This window comes from Choloepus didactylus, chromosome 4, assembly GCF_015220235.1.
Source record: "Choloepus didactylus isolate mChoDid1 chromosome 4, mChoDid1.pri, whole genome shotgun sequence".
NCBI classification, from domain to species: domain Eukaryota; kingdom Metazoa; phylum Chordata; class Mammalia; order Pilosa; family Megalonychidae; genus Choloepus; species Choloepus didactylus.
In genome coordinates this window covers 50,789,857-50,808,658 of record NC_051310.1, presented here as the reverse complement: position 1 = coordinate 50,808,658, position 18,802 = coordinate 50,789,857, and the positions used below count along the sequence as shown (strand labels likewise).

At 34.9% G+C, this 18,802-nt stretch overlaps 1 protein-coding gene across 2 annotated transcripts in view; it reads left to right on the top strand.

The window, feature by feature from the left end:
- The window catches only part of MNAT1 (MNAT1 component of CDK activating kinase), a 335,520-nt gene that overhangs the window by 161,039 nt on the left and 155,679 nt on the right, over positions 1-18,802 (top strand). For both annotated transcript variants that reach the window (XM_037832592.1, XM_037832594.1), the window contains 2 exons: positions 1,991-2,131; positions 7,162-7,287. In XM_037832592.1, coding sequence (XP_037688520.1) covers positions 1,991-2,131; positions 7,162-7,287 — 267 coding nt within the window. The remainder of the gene's footprint in view (positions 1-1,990; positions 2,132-7,161; positions 7,288-18,802) is intronic.

The following is an 18,802-nucleotide window of genomic DNA, read 5'->3' as shown; positions in this document are numbered from 1 at the left end:
CCTTCCCCCTTCTTTGTTCCACTGGCTGTCCTGTCTTCAGTCTTGAACCCATTGATGTATGTACCTCATGGCTTCTAGTCATCTTTCAAAATTCATCTCTCAAATTCCCTTAATGTCTGCCCACTTGCTTTAGTATGGCACAAATTCCCTTAGTATTGCATGACACATTCTCCATGATCTGCCCTCTGCTTGCTTCTCCGGCTTTATCTAGAGCTTTCTTCCACCCATGTACTTCATACTTGGCAATACCAAGCATTCCACCTTGTTTGACTTCTTTGTACCTTTGTTCTTTCTGCCTAAATGGTGGCTCCACAGTGCCATGGGGGTAAATACCTACTTGTTGAAGTCTTAGCTCATCCTCTGTATGAAACCTTTTCTGATTCTACTTGTCTTCCATCCCAAAAAGAATTCATCACTGTGTCAGTTGTGTCCCTACTCTATACCTCCCTAACATTTGCATACTTAGCTATATCTATCTATCTATCTGTCTGTCTGTCTAATCATTGTGTTTTTTAAGAGCTCCTCTTTTTCTGTTTCTGGGCCTCCAATTAAGTGATTCACTTTTCCTGCCCTCATATCTCAACCTCTAACTTTGTACAATAATTCCTACTAATCCTTTTAGATCAAGTTTGAATTCCCTCCTCCACTGGGGGCCTGAACAGAACAGAGGAGGAGATGTTTGAACAGAATAGAGGAGGAGAAGTTTGTGAAATTTCTAGGAGGAATTGCTAATAGAACCTACCAACTGATTTAATTTAAGAGGATTGGGAGTAGAGGAGTAAACAAAGATGACTTTGAGGTTTCAGCTTGACTTGACTGAGAGGTTGGTATGAGGAATATAGGCGGATGATCAACTTTGGGAAGCCAGATGATAAATTTAATTTTCGACATACTGAGTTTGAAGCATAAATGAAGCTTCTTTTTTCCATGAGAACTTTGAGAATTTATCTAATGATGTGTGAATTAAAAAAAAAAAACAGTAATAGAGGGTTTTAAATACTGTTTCACAGAGAAATATTATTTCACAGAGAAAATATACTTTTCTCTGAAGTTTCTGTTAATTCGTATATTATGTTTGTGATCCCTAAAGCTGTTGTTTCCCTCCCCCTAGTCTCAGTTTGCCTTGAGGTGCCATAAATTCATAGTGTTCTGTTGAATTAAGAATAAAAAGTATTTTCAAGAGGAAGATTGAAGGTTTTAAAATAAAGCCATTCAGATTTTACTATATTTCTCATTCATAAGACTCAAAGTGTAAAGAATAGGTATAATATTACTTATAAGTTAGAATTGGAATAAGTTTTAGAACATGGAAGTATTTAATATTTCTAAGGAACTTCATATAGGAGAAATGAGTAGAACTGTATATTGGTCTGTCTACATATTAGATTTGAGTTTTGAATTTTTCAGTCCCTCAAGAGGACTCTTGAATTTTATATGCCTGTGTTAGGAAATAACTTCAGTTTTTAAAAACTTATCTTAAATGAATACTAGTTGGAACTCTAGCATCATAGAAACTTATTTTAGCTTGACAAAGTGAAGCTTGGTTGAGTACTGTGATAACTATTATTATATGTGTTCTGTAAATTGGTTTTATTAAAGACAGTCTTATTATATGGACTGTTTCAATCAACAGTTCTGTCTGGAGATCGTCTGTTTTTTTTCCTTGTTAAATCCCTTAAAATGAATGACTTGAAACTATCTGTAATAATTATAAATAAATAAATCCCTTATAAAGCACAATCCCTACAGTTTTGCAACTGGGCCTAGTGTGCTTTGTTTGGTGTTTGGTCCTAAATGCCATTCTTTTTAATAGTAACGATGTTCACATGAAATAAAATGAATTCTTGTTCCTTCAAAATAGAATTGCTGCAGTATTAAATAATAAGTGACTAGTATGTTTTATGTTTCCAAGAAAGAATCTGAGTGTGGTATAAGATTGATCTTAGATACTAAATTTATTCCATGTCATATATAAATGTTTCTGTTTTAGACTCGGGAACAGGAAGAATTGGAAGAAGCTTTAGAAGTAGAACGACAAGAAAATGAACAAAGAAGGCTATTTATACAAAAAGAAGAACAACTGCAGCAGATTCTAAAAAGGAAGAATAAGCAGGCTTTTTTAGATGAACTGGTACGTATTAATGCTAATTAAGATAAAAAAAATCAGTCTTCAAGGTTTGCCTTTTCCATTTATTATACTGGATAATGGGCATTTAAATGGCATTTCCAACAGTTTTGGTGCTTTGGTTCACCTTTGACTTTGATTGTTGTTCCAGCTGTGTGTTGTTGAATAAGAAGCCATTCTCTGAAAACAAGAATCACTCTTTTATGTTCACAATTCTATGGATTAGGAATTTGAATGGGTTTTGGCTGGGTGGATTCTTCTGTTCCACATGGCATGAACTGGAGCTACTTTTTGGTATTTGGCTGGTGGCTGAGCTGGTCTGGAGAGTCCTAGAATGGGTTGCTCTTACGTGTGGTGCCTGTAGATGACTGGAAGGCTAGGCTCCATTGTTTGATTCTCCTATGCATCCCATGGCACTTCTCTATGTGGCTTCTGCAGCAGTGTGTGTGTGTGTGTAATTGGACTTCTTATATGACACTCAGGCATACAAGAGAAGATTTCAAGAGAAAGGAAATAGAAGCTATTAGCATTTTAAGGCTTGGGCCTGGAAACTTGCATAGCATCATTTCCACTGCATTTTATGCATAAAAGACTACTCAGTTTCAAAGGGAAGAGATATAGATCCCACCTCTTGATGGGAGGATTGCCAAAGAATTTGTGGTCATTTTTAATCCATAGTATTTGGTTGGAAAAAAATTATGTTTTCCCAGAGTTTTGCATAATGTAAATTCATTTAATGTTTAACCTGTACTCCAAAGTGACTTTAGTCCTAAGAATTATGAAAAATACTGTAATTGTAATTTAGTCTTATCCATATGCCTGTTTATTTGTATCCTGCCAACTGCTAAGGATTTGAAGTGATCTTCCCTAAGATAGGGCCTTATTTGTGAACATAAAGGACAACCTTTTTTTTTTCTAACTTTTTGTCAATATCTGTCTTATTTTCAGTTGAGAGTTTATCATTATAACTGACATAAGTCAGTGTACTGTTTAGTAGATTGTTTATATGTTTCTAAGCTTACTAAACTAAAACACATTTTTTTTCAGAGCATTTTCCTCCTGATCAATATCGGATTTCTAATAATTAGCTCATTTTCAAATGTTTTGGCTTTGTGTTGAAGTTTATAGTGAATCTGGGTACTCTGTTAAAACTGTATTTTGTATTTTTTTTTGCATGAAAATATAGCATATTTGAAAGAAATGGCAGTGCTTTTGCAAATTATTGTTATTTTCCAGCAGTTAGCTCCCCAAGTAGTCAACATTCTGTAAGTGGAATGTGAATTTCATTCTAAGAATGGGATCAACAGTATATAAAATAGAATAATTTTTCTTAGCAACTTTCATTAATTCTTTCTTGAAAATAAGTGGTAGGGACAGCTTTAACAGTTGAATTGACACAGGTATCTGTGTTTATCATTTTTGTGGACATGTTTGGTGAGAAATTAAACATTTTAAAAATAAATTAGTAAAAATTGATGTTATCATTACATTGAAAATTCTTCACTTCATTATCTTGTACAAAGAGGAACACACTTTTTTGGTAGTGCTTCTCTTCAATTAATTGGGTTAATTCCAAATATAGTATTTTAATAGAAGATGAAATTATACTTTTAATATTTTATGTCCCACCTAGTATAAAAGGTTTTTAGACTTTATTTTGAGATTCGCTATCTTTGCATTGTAATTCTTGCATATGCTTAGTCCTCAAAAGTACTAAGTTTTGCTGCCTTGTTGAGCTGCTACAGGCATGAAGCTCCCCTTTAATTCAGTGGGGCATGAGACAGAATGTGAAACTGCCGATGTCGAACATTGTGTATAATCTGGAATTAATATTGGTTTTTGTGAGTCTCACCCCCCACCCCAATCCCCTCTGCCCACCTCCACTTCCTGTTTTATTCACCTGCAAGTCATTACTGCGCATAACTTTCCTCACTGTTTAGATCATGAAACTTGGTGCTTAAATAATCCTTAGTAATTTACTCTATTCATTATTATAATTTATTACAACTGATTGGTTTTAGAATACTGCTGCAGTTTGAATTTTTAATTTGTATTTTAAAATTATTTTTAAATACTTAATTACTTTAATTTTTGAATCTTTATTAATTTTTTTAATGTTATAAATGTTAACATTCTTTTAGCCCTTATTGGCTAATTGAAACAATCCATTATATTTCTTTTTATCCTTTTGGTCCTTATTAAAATAAGTGGAAGAATGCACTGTATTTTACTTTCTGGGTTTGCCAATCTGTTGACTTTTATAGAAAAGATAGCATTGGCATTTGTAAATATGTCTAGAGGCTTAAGGTTAGAATTATTCCCTGGACATAATTTAGGCAACAAGTACTACTCACTGAATTTTTTTTCCTTTTTTTTAGGTTTGTTTCTTGTGCCAGAAGTCATTTTTTAACCTTTTAAAAGTCATTGGCATTGCATTGTACTGTACGTGACAGGATTTTAATGTTACGGTTTTAATGTTTATGGTGTAGCATTTGCTATAATATTGCCTAAAAGTCTATTTATTTAATCTTCATTCAATTTTTTTTAACAGCTTGGAAAAATTTTTAAACAGGTCCTGACTTATTAAATCTTTTTATATTCCAGTTTGAACATTCTCTTCAGTTTGTCTTAAATTTTGCATGGGCTAATATTGTTGTCAAACCCTAATAGCTGATTTTTATTAGAAATATTGTTTGCCAGATGGCTTGCTTAAAGTCAATTAAAATAATCTTTTAGAATGGTCATTATAATGCTTTTAATGAGTATTACAGGCAGTCTTATTAAAATTTATTTAAATGTTAAACAGCATGCCTTTAGGGCAATTAATGTAGGTTAGAGAAACTTTCAAGGTAAAATGGAAAGATAGAAGAGAGAAATAACTTAAAAGGCTGAATCTGCATTTTACGCATTTCCTAGAACATATATATTTCACATAGTTTATTTTACTCCGTAGATTTTTTTGTGGTGTTAGACCTTCTGCTTAATTCTAGTTTAACACTCTCTAAAGGCTTTCAGGCTCCAAAGTTTTGAGCACTAAAGTAGCTTAGAGTAGGTTTGAAGTAAATTCTGTGCTTTAGTATTAAAATTAGATTCCTAGGTTATTTATTTTTATTAAATTTCAGCTGTTTTAATGTGACATTTTAACATTCAATTCCTTTTATGTGAATGTGACACCAGGATTAAAACAAGTCACAGCCTTGACTAACAACTTTTTTGAAGTGAACGTGTTATATTTTATATTGCTTTTATATAAGAACTTTTGCTTTTTAGAGTAAATACCATAGAAGAGCATTTGAATTTATTTAGAGTATCAGTTGGGAAGCAATGCATTAACTTTTTAGCCAAGGAAATTTATTTTTCTCTTTTAGTTCCTAAATAGGAAAGGACAGTAGTGGCTTTTAAAAGATATTTTTGGCCACAGACCATTTAAGATGCCATTTAATCTTACATTTTATTATAAAATTCTTAACAGAAGTATAGAATAGCTGCAGGGATTTACAGCAATACTATTTATTGTAGAATATGAAAGGTAGTCAAATATATTCTCATACTGTATTTCATTAGTTCTGTTTCATTATTGTTATGCCACAGCTCAATGATTTTGCTCCTTAATGAGGTTTGGTTTTATAAATAATATTTGTGTTCTTACATTTCCTTTAAGAAGTTTTAATCGTTGTAACATTCCTCTTGCATAGCATTTCTATTAAAAATTCTCAAGGTGCAACTTTATTCTAGGATAATTCTGATGAATTACATTGCTTATGTGTTATTTGAATTACTTCTACAGTGTGACTTTAAAACAATTCCTTTAAGTATATTAATTAACCACATTTGTGCCTAAAATTTGTTATTGTTAAGATGTTGGTTTTGGAAAAAAAATTAGAATCAGCTACATGTTTGCTTTCAAACTGTGGAAGATTAACAATAAGGGTTTCTGTAAGGAATATTTTGAGATTAATAGTTGACTTTTTTGTGCATTTTAAAAATCTGTAGGCCATTTGAACAATATTTTATTTTCATTGGTAACCTTGGAATAGGAGATAGAAATGTTTTTACCTTTATCTTTGTTTATGTATATAGAGAACACTGTGTGTGTGTGTGTGTGTGTGTGTGTGTGTGTGTGTGTGTATGTGTGAAAGACAGAGCTCCTTCCCTCCTTGCCTTCCTCTGCATGTGTTTCTGTGTTCTTATTTAACTGATAACTCAAGGAGGAAAATGTGGGGATATCATTTAGTTTAGACCTGAGTGCCACAGCACTTTAAACATATAAGAGGGCTTTATGTTAAAAAGGATAAATAAGCTACATTTAAGAATTATTGTTAGTAATTTGCTTGTGTTATTAATGTGTGTATGCACAGATGTGTATTTAAGAATTATTGTTAGTAATTTGCTTGTGTTGTTAATGTGTGTATGCACAGATGTGTATTTAAGTAATGGCCCTGATTTAGTACCAATATAATATTTTAAAAATATTTTAACTATTATTTTGTTATTTAATTTAAAAAAATTTCATCTTAATTTCTAAAAATAAGTCAGTAAAGGAGAAAATACTTTTGGTTGAACTTACAATAGTTCCATTGTACAAAACAGAATAAGGATCATTTTGAAACGGCCTCAGGTGAAATCTAATGGAAAACAATTTTAGACTGGTCTGAATTCACTGGTAAAAAGAATGTGTCTTAGATAAACATCTGATCTAAGTTATACTACTTTGTACTACTCTTTTTGTGATTAGCTTCTAATTTTTTTTTATTTTAATAAATATGGTTGGCTTTTCCAGATGGAATAAGACCCTATTATATTGTCTTTAATGTGGATTTTATAAAAATACTTGTTTGCAGGTTATTTTGATTTATGAGTCCATATAACCTTTTCTTGTTACAGAATGTTAATATTTTCTGTAAAGCGTTCTCCATAAAGTGAATATTTAGGTTGACTCAAATGCTTATGGAACAGGCATAATTTAAAATAAAAGACTTGTTTCTTCTTAGTTTTCCTTTTTTAACTTTAATATTGAATTTTAACTTTTCTTATAGGAGAGTTCTGATCTACCTGTTGCTCTGCTTTTGGCTCAGCATAAAGATAGAGCTACCCAATTGGAAATGCAGCTTGAAAAACCCAAAAGTATAAAACCAGTGACGTTTTCCACAGGCATCAAAATGGTAAACTTTATTTTAATTGCTTATTTGAAGGATATTTTTCAAGGATTACATTTTATAATTTTATATTATTTCTACAGATAAGCTGAAAGTTGAGATGTTTAAGAACAGTGTCTGATGTCTAGTAATACAGATATTCACAGTGTAAGAGGAAAGTTAAAAGTAATCAACATAATTTTCAAAATACAAAATACAATTTTGTTGTAAATAATATTGTGTTTGTATACATTTTCTTATTGTATATGAATTTTCAAGTTGTAAAGTAGGAAAATGTTTCTTAAAAGAAAATGCATGAATATTGTTAGGGAAGTAGTTATAGTCTGCAGTTATGAAGTAGGAAAGTCAGTATATTAATTTATATTTCCCTCCAAACATTTCTTCTCCACATGAAAATTGTTTATTTAATATTTAAAAGCTGTTTTTAACTTTCTAGACTGGTTTAAGGATGGGATAATTTGGGTTTTAATAAACTTTATCTCAGTCGTTCATTCAAAGGAAAGATCTTATAAGCCGATGAGATGTTTGGAGACTTGTATAAATTGTTTCTTTTATTCAGGAAAACACTTTGGCATGTTAATTTTAATATATGTTTAATATCCAGATTTTTTAGCTGTAGCCACTCTAAAATATGTAACTTTCAAATCTGTAAATATGTTGTTAAATAGTTTCATTATAATAGTACAAAAAGTGTGGCAGTATTATAAAGTCATGGTTAAGAATTTGAACTTTGGAACCAAATGTAAGTGATTTCAGATCCCAGCTATCCCATTTAACCAGCTGTTTCACTTGAGCAAATTACTTAGTGATCTCTAATAAACCTTTCTTTCTCACCTATAAGATAGTCATAACACCTATATCATAAGATTGTTAAGGATATTAAAATGAAATAGACATTAAAGGAACAAAGTGCCTAGCACAGTGCCTGGCATATACTAAGCTCTAAATGGTATAAATGGGCTAGTTGTTATTTATAATAACATCAATTGATCTGAGATACACTAATTTATTCCAGAAGTCTTTACATTCTATAACTGTATATAATGAAAACAACATCGGAATTGAAGTCAGAATATGTATATTCAAAATTTGCCTTTAATGTAATGTTGTGTGATGTTGAACAAATTGCCACATTTCATTTTTCTTTTCTATAACATGGGGTTATTTTTTACCTTGTGGGATTACACTGAGTATTAAATAATGCATGTAGAAATGCTTTGGACATTTCATAGTATTTATATGATGTTCAGTAAATAATAAAAATTAATCAGCATTCTGCAGATGCAGTCTGTAATATTTTGTTTTAGTAATACAGTAATTCTGCATATATCTGGTATGTCTGTATACACCAATACTGTCCAAAATTTTTACATTTTCCAATTTTTTCTTTGATTTTTTTTTCCTTTTAAAATATAAAACTAAACCAATCCAAAACTTCAAGGTATATAAGTAATTGTGAAATGATTATAATTTCTGATTTAATAGGATATATTATCAAGTTAAGAGAAGAGCATTTCTTATTTAATCTTGTTACGCTTAGGTATGTTCCATGTATTTTTTTCCTCATGCAAGCAATGTCCTGCTGATGACCCTTCGGCATACCTTTATACTAAGGCTTACAGTCCTTGTATTACATTATCAGTTTACCTTTCCCTCTTCCTTAGTGATATATAAGCTCCTAGAGCTGGCACTTGACAGGCCTTCTATAAATCTTGGCTGGAATCTAGATAATTGAATGGATGAGCATTAGATATTTTAATGAATGGAGATTTTTTTTCATTAATTTGGTGTCTTAATATATTGCTCTTTGAAAATATCTAAGGTAATGTCAGGGAGGCATAAAAATAGCAGTAATAGGACGGTCTAAATAGATTTGCTCACATTTTTTGAATTTTGGTGAAATGTATAATTCCTCTATTAAATGAAAAAATGTTTTTAGAATACTAATTGTATTTCCTTCCTCGGAAAAAATCTCGTGTACTTCTTTGAGATGAATTCTGGAGACAAGAAGACTGTCATTCATAATCAAGCTGCACTTTGGTCATATTCTTTATTGATCAGTTTCTCTAATAAACTGTTTAAGAACTTGTGGAATTAAGAATTGAACTTTCCTTGTATTTCTAGCAGTTTTAAACTCTAGATGATGGACTTTGCAGAAATTCTGACCATCTTTTATCGACGATGCATGCCTGTGTTTCAAAGGTGGTATTAATGACATGTAATAATGAAGTGACAGAAGTTAGCTGAACAAACTGTAAAGTCATTAATTTTCAGGGATGAAGGCTGGTGCTCAGTTGATACAACATGTCTACATACCTCAAGAATGTATCCCCTGTTGCAAATTGAGCGTGATGAATATGCAAGAATGAATATCTGAAAACATTATCAAAGTATATTTCTAATTGGAGATAATACTCTAATTTTTAGAGCCAAAGGGCTATTTTCTTTCTTCTGTACCCGAAGTATAAAGTATTATTTAATGCACTTTTATTATTCCCTGTGATATAATATTGCTTTCTGTTTTAACAAATGTGTAGCAGCTGCTTCTGTTATCCAGCTCTCTGTTTTATACACATATTATATTCCAAAAAGTTTGGCTTGGACTCTTAAGTAGAAGACAAAACAGCTCATCTCAAGTCTTCTGCAACCATTTTCTTTCAGTTGCTGACTTGTAGTCAGCAATTTGGTGATTTGATTTTAAGTTGTGGGTTTTCCTCTATTAGATGAGTATAGAAACTGTGAGTTAATTATATTGCTTTTCTTATTTCTTGTCTAGAGATTCTGGGATATCTATAACTTTCATTGGCCTCCCAAACATAACTCAAACTGCTGTAAACACTCATGCCCAGTTTTGTGTGAACTTAGGTTTTCATTTTGCTTGACTAAATACTTAGGAGGTAGGATTGTTGGGTCGTATGGTATGTATATGTTTAATTTTTTAAGAAAGTGCCAGAGTGATTTCCAAAGTGGTTGCACTATTTTGCATTTTCACTAACACTGTCTGAGAGTTCTAATTATTCTTCATCGTTGTCAGTACTTAGTATTGTCAGTTGTTTTTTTTTAAATAATAAATTTCAGCTGTTTTAATAGGTATTGTGGTATCTTGTTTTGGTGTTAATTTGCCTTTTCTTCATGAGTTGTTGAGTTTCTTTGCATGTGATTATTTGCCATCCATTTATATTTTTTGGTGAAGTGTCCATTCAGATAATTTTGCTTATTTTTTTTTTTTTAATCATCATTTTATTGAGATATATTCACATACCACGCAGTCATACAAAACAAATTGTACTTTCGATTGTTTACAGTACCATTACATAGTTGTTCATTCATCACCTAAATCAATCCCTGACACCTTCATTAGCACACACACAAAAATAACAAGAATAATAATTAGAGTGAAAAAGAGCAATTGAAGTAAAAAAGAACACTAGGTACCTTTGTCTGTTTGTTTGCTTCCCCTACTTTTCTACACATCCATCCATAAACTAGACAAAGTGGAGTTTGTTCCTTATGGCATTCCCAATCCCACTGTCACCCCTCATAAGCTACATTTTTATACAACTGTCTTCGAGATTCATGGGTTCTGGGTTGTAGTTTAATAGTTTCAGGTATCCACCACCAGCTACCCCAATTCTTTAGAACCTAAAAAAGGTTGTCTAAAGTGTGCATAAGAGTGCCCACCAGAGTGATCTCTCGGCTCGTTTTGGAATCTCTCTGCCACTGAAGCTTATTTCATTTCCTTTCACATCCCCCTTTTGGTCAAGAAGATGTTCTCCATCCCACGATGCCGGGTCTACATTCCTCCCCGGGAGTCATATTCCACGTTGCCAGGGAGATTCACTTCCCTGGGTGTCTGATCCCACGTAGCGGGGAGGGCAGTGATTTCACCTTTCAAGTTGGCTTAGCCAGAGAGAGAGGGCCACATCTGAGCAACAAAGAGGCATTCAGGAGGAGACTCTTAGACACAAATACAGGGAGGCCTAGCCTCTCCTTTGCAGCAACCGTCTTCCCAAGAGTAAAACCTATGGTAGAGGGCTCAACCCATCAAACCACCAGTCCCCCATGTCTGTGGTCATGTTAGCAACCATGGAGGTGGGGTAGGCGAACACCCCTGCATTCTCCACAGGCTCCTCAAGGGGGCACTACATCTTTTTTTTTTTTTTCCCTTGTTTGTCTTTTTTCTTTTTTTTCTTTTTTTTAACTTTCCCTTCTTTTTTAAATCAACTGTATGAAAAAAAAAGTTAAAAAGAAAACAAACATACAATAAAAGAACATTTCAAAGAGACCATAACAAGGGAGTAAGAAAAAGACAACTAACCTAAGATAACTGCTTAACTTCCAACATGTTCCTACTTTACCCCAAGAAAGTTACATAATATAGCAACATTTCAGTGAACTTGTTCCTACTACATCCATCAGAAATTAACAGACCATAGTCATTTCTGGGCATCCCCAGAACGTTAAATAGCTTATCTGTTCTTCTTGGATTATTGTTCCCCCTTCCTTAATTGCTCTCTACTGCTAGTTCCCCTACATTCTACATTATAAACCATTTGTTTTACATTTTTCAAAGTTCACATTAGTGGTAGCATATAATATTTCTCTTTTTGTGCCTGGCTTATTTCGCTCAGCATTATGTCTTCAAGGTTCATCCATGTTGTCATATGTTTCACCAGATCGTTCCTTCTTACTGCCGCGTAGTATTCCATCGTGTGTATATACCACATTTTATTTATCCACTCATCTGTTGAAGGACATTTGGGTTGTTTCCATCTCTTGGCAATTGTGAATAATGCTGCTATGAACATTGGCGTGCAGATATCTGTTCGTGTCACTGCTTTCCGATCTTCCGGGTATATACCGAGAAGTGCAATCGCTGGATCGAATGGTAGCTCTATATCTAGTTTTCTAAGGAACTGCCAGACTGACTTCCAGAGTGGCTGAACCATTATACAGTCCCACCAACAATGAATAAGAGTTCCAATTTCTCCACATCCCCTCCAGCATTTGTAGTTTCCTGTTTGTTTAATGGCAGCCATTCTAACCGGTGTTAGATGGTATCTCATTGTGGTCTTAATTTGCATCTCTCTAATAGCTAGTGAAGCTGAACATTTTTTCATGTGTTTCTTGGCCATTTGTATTTCCTCTTCAGAGAACTGTCTTTTCATATCTTTTGCCCATTTTATAATTGGGCTGTCTGTTCTATTGTCATTGAGTTGTAGGATTTCTTTGTATATGCAAGATATCAGTCTTTTGTCAGATACATGGTTTCCAAAAATTTTTTCCCATTGAGTTGGCTGCCTCTTTACCTTTTTGAGAAATTCCTTTGAGGTGCAGAAACTTCTAAGCTTGAGGAGTTCCCATTTATCTATTTTCTCTTTTGTTGCTTGTGCTTTGGGTGTAAAGTCTAGGAAGTGGCCGCCTAATACAAGGTCTTGAAGATGTTTTCCTACATTATCTTCTAGGAGTTTTATGGTACTTTCTTTTATATTGAGATCTTTGGTCCATTTTGAGTTAATTTTTGTGTAGGGGGTGAGGTAGGGGTCCTCTTTCATTCTTTTGGATATGGATATCCAACTCTCCCAGCCCCATTTGTTGAAAAGACCATTATGGCTCAGTTCGGTGACTTTAGGGGCCTTATCAAAGATCAGTCGGCCATAGATCTGAGGGTCTATCTCTGAATTCTCAATTCGATTCCATTGATCTATATGTCTATCTTTGTGCCAGTACCATGCTGTTTTGGCAACTGTGGCTTTATAATAAGCTTCAAAGTCAGGGAGTGTAAGTCCTCCCACTTCGTTTTTCTTTTTTAGAGTGTCTTTAGCAATTCGAGGCATCTTCCCTTTCCAAATAAATTTGATAACTAGCTTTTCCAAGTCTGCAAAGTAGGTTGTTGGAATTTTGATTGGGATTGCATTGAATCTGTAGATGAGTTTGGGTAGAATTGACATCTTAATGACATTTAGCCTTCCTATCCATGAACATGGAATATTTTTCCATCTTTTAAGGTCCCCTTCTATTTCTTTTAGTAGAGTTATGTAGTTTTCTTTGTATAGGTCTTTTACATCTTTGGTTAAGTTTATTCCTAGGTACTTGATTTTTTTAGTTGCTATTGAAAATGGTATCTTTTTCTTGAGTGTCTCTTCAGTTTGTTCATTTCTAGCATATAGAAACATTACTGACTTATGTGCATTAATCTTGTATCCCGCTACTTTGCTAAATTGTTTATTAGCTCTAGTAGCTGTATCGTTGATTTCTCAGGGTTTTCTAGATATAAGATCATATCATCTGCAAACAATGACAGTTTTACTTCTTCTTTTCCAATTTGGATGCCTTTTATTTCTTTGTCTTGCCGGATTGCCCTGGCTAGCACTTCCAGCACAATGTTGAATAACAGTGGTGACAGCGGGCATCCTTGTCTTGTTCCTGATCTTAGAGGGAAGGCTTCCAGTCTCTCACCATTGAGTACTATGCTGGCTGTGGGTTTTTCATATATGCTCTTTATCATGTTGAGGAAGTTTCCTTCAATTCCTACCTTTTGAAGTGTTTTTATCAAAAAGGGATGTTGGATTTTGTCAAATGCTTTTTCAGCATCTATTGAGATGATCAATTGATTTTTCCCTTTCGAGTTTTTAATGTGTTGTAATACATTGATTGTTTTTCTTATGTTGAACCATCCTTGCATGCCTGGAATGAACCCCACTTGGTCATGGTGTATGATTTTTTTAATGTGTCTTTGGATTCGATTTGCAAGTATTTTGTTGAGGATTTTTGCATCTATATTCATTAGGGAGATTGGCCGGTAGTTTTCCTTTTTTGTAGCATCTTTGCCTGGTTTTGGTATTAGATTGATGTTAGCTTCATAAAATGAGTTAGGTAGTGTTCCATTTTTTTCAATGTTTTGAAAGAGTTTGAGTAAGATTGGTGTCAGTTCTTTCTGGAAAGTTTGGTAGAATTCCCCTGTGAAGCCATCTGGCCCTGGGCATTTATTTGTGGGAAGATTTTTGATGACTGATTGGATCTCTTTGCTTGTGATGGGTTGGTTGAGGTCTTCTATTTCTTCTCTGGTCAGTCTAGGTTGTTCATATGTTTCCAGGAAATTGTCCATTTCTTCTACATTATCCAGTTTGTTGCCATACAGTTGTTCATAATATCCTCTTATAATTTTTTTAATTTCTTCAGGATCTGCAGTTATGTCACCTTTTTCATTCATTATTTTGTTTATATGGGTCTTCTCTCTTTTGATTTTGTCAGTCTAGCTAGGGGCTTGTCAATCTTGTTGATCTTCTCAAAGAACCAACTTTTGGTGATATTTATCCTCTCTATTGTTTTTTTGTTCTCTATGTCATTTATTTCTGCTTTACTCCTTGTTATTTCTTTTCTTGTACTTGGTTTAGGATTGGTTTGCTGTTCATTTTCTAGCTTCTTCAGTTGATCCATTAGTTCTTTGATTTTGGCTCTTTCTTCCTTTTTAATATATGCGTTTAGTGCTATAAATTTCCCCCTTAGCACTGCTTTTGCTGCATCCCATAGGTTTTGGTATGTTGTGTTCTCATCTTCATTCGTCTCTATATATTTAGCAATTTCTCTTGCTATTTCTTCTTTAACCCACTGATTGTTTAGGAGTGTGTTGTTTAACCTCCAGGTATTTGTGAATTTTCTAAGTCTCTGATGGTTATTGACTTCTAATTGTATTCCATTGTGGTCAGAGAATGTGCTTTGAATAATTTCAATCTTTTTAAATTTATTGAGGCTTGTTTTATGTCCCAGCATATGATCTATTCTGGAGAAAGTTCCGTGAGCACTAGAAAAGTATGTGTATCCTGGTGATTTGGGATGTAATGTCCTGTAGATGTCTGTTAAATCTAATTCATTTATCAGATTGTTTAGGTTTTCAGTTTCCTTATTGGTCTTCTGTCTGGTTGATCTATCTATAGGAGAGAGTGATGTGTTGAAGTCTCCCACAATTATTGTGGAAACATCAATTGCTTCCTTTAGTTTTGCCAATGTTTCTCTCATGTATTTTGTGGCACCTTGATTGGGTGCATAGACATTTACGATTGTTATTTCTTCTTGCTGAATTGCCCCTTTTATTAGTATGTAGTGGCCTTCTTTGTCTCTCAAAACATCCCTGCATTTGAAGTCTATTTTATCTGAGATTAATATTGCTACACCTGCTTTCTTTTGGCTGTAGCTTGCATGAAATATTTTTTTCCATCCTTTCACTTTCAGTTCCTTTGTGTCCCTGTGTCTAAGATGAGTCTCTTGTATGCAACATATTGATGGTTCATTTTTTTTGATCCATTCTGCGAATCTATATCTTTTAATTGGGGAGTTTAATCCATTTACATTCAACGTTAAAATCGTGAAGGCATTTCTTGAATCGGCCATCTTATCCTTTGGATTATGTTTGCCATATTTTTCCCTCTCTCTATTAATATCCTTTATTGTACCCATACCGAATTTCTTTAGTACTGAACCTTTCTCCAAGTCTCTCTGTCCTGTCTTTGTTTCTTTGTCTGTAGGGCTCCCTTTAGTATCTCCAGTAGGGCAGGTCTCTTGTTAGCAAATTCTCTCAGCATTTCTTTGTCTGTGAAAAATTTAAGCTCTCCCTCAAATTTGAAGGAGAGCTTTGCTGGATAAAGTATTCTTGGCTGGAAATTCCTCTCACTCAGAATTTTAAATATATCGTGCCACTGCCTTCTCGCCTCCATGGTGGCTGCTGAGTAGTCACTACTTAGCCTTATGCTGTTTCCTTTGTATGTGGTGAATTGCTTTTCTCTTGCTGCTTTCAGAACTTGCTCCTTCTCTTCTGTGTTTGACAGTGTGATCAGTATATGTCTCGGAGTGGTTTTTTTGGATTTATTCTATTTGGAGTTCGCTGAGCATTTATGATTTGTGTATTTATGTTGTTTAGAAGATTTGGGAAGTTTTCCCCAACAATTTCTTTGAATACTCTTCCTAGACCTTTACCCTTTTCTTCCCCTTCTGGGACACCAATGAGTCTTATATTTGGACGTTTCATATTATCTATCATATCCCTGAGGTCCATTTCGAGTTTTTCAATTTTTTTCCCCATTCTTTCTTTTATGCTTTCATTTTCCATTCTGTCATCTTCCAGGTCACTGATTCGTTGTTCAACTTCCTCTAGTCTTGTACTATGAGTGTCCAGAATCTTTTTAATTTGGTCAACAGTTTCTTTAATTTCCATAAGATCATCCATTTTTTTATTTAGTCTTGCAATGTCTTCTTTATGCTCTTCTAGGGTCTTCTTGATTTCCTTCATATCCCGTACTATGGTCTCATTGTTCATCTTTAGTTCTTTGAGTAGCTGCTCTAGGTGTGTCTCTTCTGGTCTTTTGATTTGGGTGCTTGGGCTTGGGTTATCCATATCGTCTGGTTTTTTCATATGCTTTATAATTTTCTGTTGTTTTTGGCCTCGTGGCATTTGCTGAACTTGATAGGGTTCTTTTAGGGTTTGTAGACCAGTTGAAGTCCTTATCTCTAATTTATCAGATCTACAGCTTCGTGGAGTACACTTTCTCTAACTAACCAGCAGGTGGCGTCCACGAGCCACCTGTTCTCCACAAGCCAGATCTCCCCTGCTTAGCCTTTTTGGTGAGTGGGGGAGTGAGTCTTGTGGGGCCCAATTGGTGTACCAAGCTTGTGTGTGTAGTTGGTGTTGCCTGCCCTGTATGTGGGGCGTGTTTCTGGGCAGTCGGGGAGGGGGGGTGGCCCTAACAATGAAATCTCCCTGATGATCCTAGAGTTTTAAAGCTACTGCAATAGTCTAATCCTTCAGTTCAGTCCTGCCACAGTTTGTCTCTGCCACTGACCCACAAGTCCTTGGTATTGGCGTATGGCTCCTGAGACTTGCAAGTGGGCCCCTCTTCCAGGCTGTGCACCCCAGGTCCTCTGTTGAGGGATGACTGTGCTATGTCACAGGTGAGTGCCGTCCCCCCAGGGCAGTTCTGGGCTGCTGGGCTGTGTTGGGAGGCTCCCAGTCTGCTCAAATGATGGCTGAATGGGGCTCTGTTACTTCACACTGCTCCCCCTTCCCAGCTCTGGGACATTCAGCTGAGGTTGCAGGGAAGGCTAATGTCCACGCCCAGTTTTGTGGTGTGTGCCTGTTATTTGAAGCACTTCCGTCACACTGGGTTGTCTGGGGCAGCTCTGGGCTATGGGGCTGGCGATGGGCAGGAGTGTTTCCTGTCCACCAGGATGGTGGCTGTGAGCAGACACCCCCCTTTTCTTGGGAAGTTGTGTTGTTTAGTGAATTTTCTCAGCCACTGGATTATTGCCTTTTGTCTCAGAGCTCTCTTAGTTCTGCTCTTGACTTGACGTGCCCAAATTTCAATTCTTTGAAGCTTTCTGTATTGAGCTTCTTAGAGTAATTGTTTTAGAAAAAGCAAAAAGGATTTAAAAAAAAAAACAAAACAAAACAAAACAAAAAAAAACGGCCCTCCTCAGAGATCTAATGGGTTATTGAAATGCTAATAGACAAAGCAACCAGGGCCATTAAGGAAAGGTGCACAGGGCAGAGAGATCAGCCTTGCTTTGGGATTTGCATATGCGCCTCAAGGCCTGATCTCCGCCCTTCCCCTTTCTGTGTTCACCAGAACTCCAAAAATCCTCTGTTTTTATTTTGGAGTTTTTCGTGTTGTTTTTTTTCTATGCCTGTCTCCTCTCTGCTGGGCTGGCTGCTCTCAGAGTCTCTGGTGTCTGGTCTCAGTCTATCTATGGTTGGAGTTTGAATCAGTAGAATGAGTTTCCGATAAGAGCAACCACTGCAATTCTCCCTTCTCCTTCCTGGAGCTGACAGCCCCTCCTCCCCCGGGACTGAGCCTGGCAGGGAGGGGCGCGGGTCCCCTGGCCGCAAAAACTTACAGATTTCGCTGATCTCAGCAGTTCCACGTTTTCATGAGTGTTGTATGAAGTATGCCCAAAGACAGATTGCTCTGTGGTGTCCAGTCCACGCAGTTCCTGGCTTTTTACCTACTTTCCTGGAGGAGTAACTAAAACATACAGCTCACCAGTCTGCCATCTTGCCCCGCCTCCCTCGCTTATTTTTTTTTTTTTTTTTAATGAGTCTGCTTGTTTTCTAATTATTAAATGTTTAGATTTCTTTATATATTCAAATTTTTAAACAGATATATATGTATCTTTTGCAAGGTAGAAGTTCTAAAGTTAAAATTTTGATTAAGTCCGTTTTATCATTTTTTTCTTTATGGATTGTGCTTTTGATTGTGTGTATAGTGTGTGTTTAATTAGAGAAGTTGTGGATTTACAGAACAATCTTTGAATGTGTGTGTTTTTTTAAAATTTGGTTTTATTGAGATATATTCACATACCGTATAATCATCCATGGTGTAGAATCAACTGTTCACAGTACCATCTTATAGTTGTACATTCATCACCCAATCTATTTTTGAACATTTTCTTGATACCAGAAAGAATCAGAATAGGAATAAAAAATAAAAATAAAGAAGAGAACACCCAAACCACCCCCCCATCCCACCCT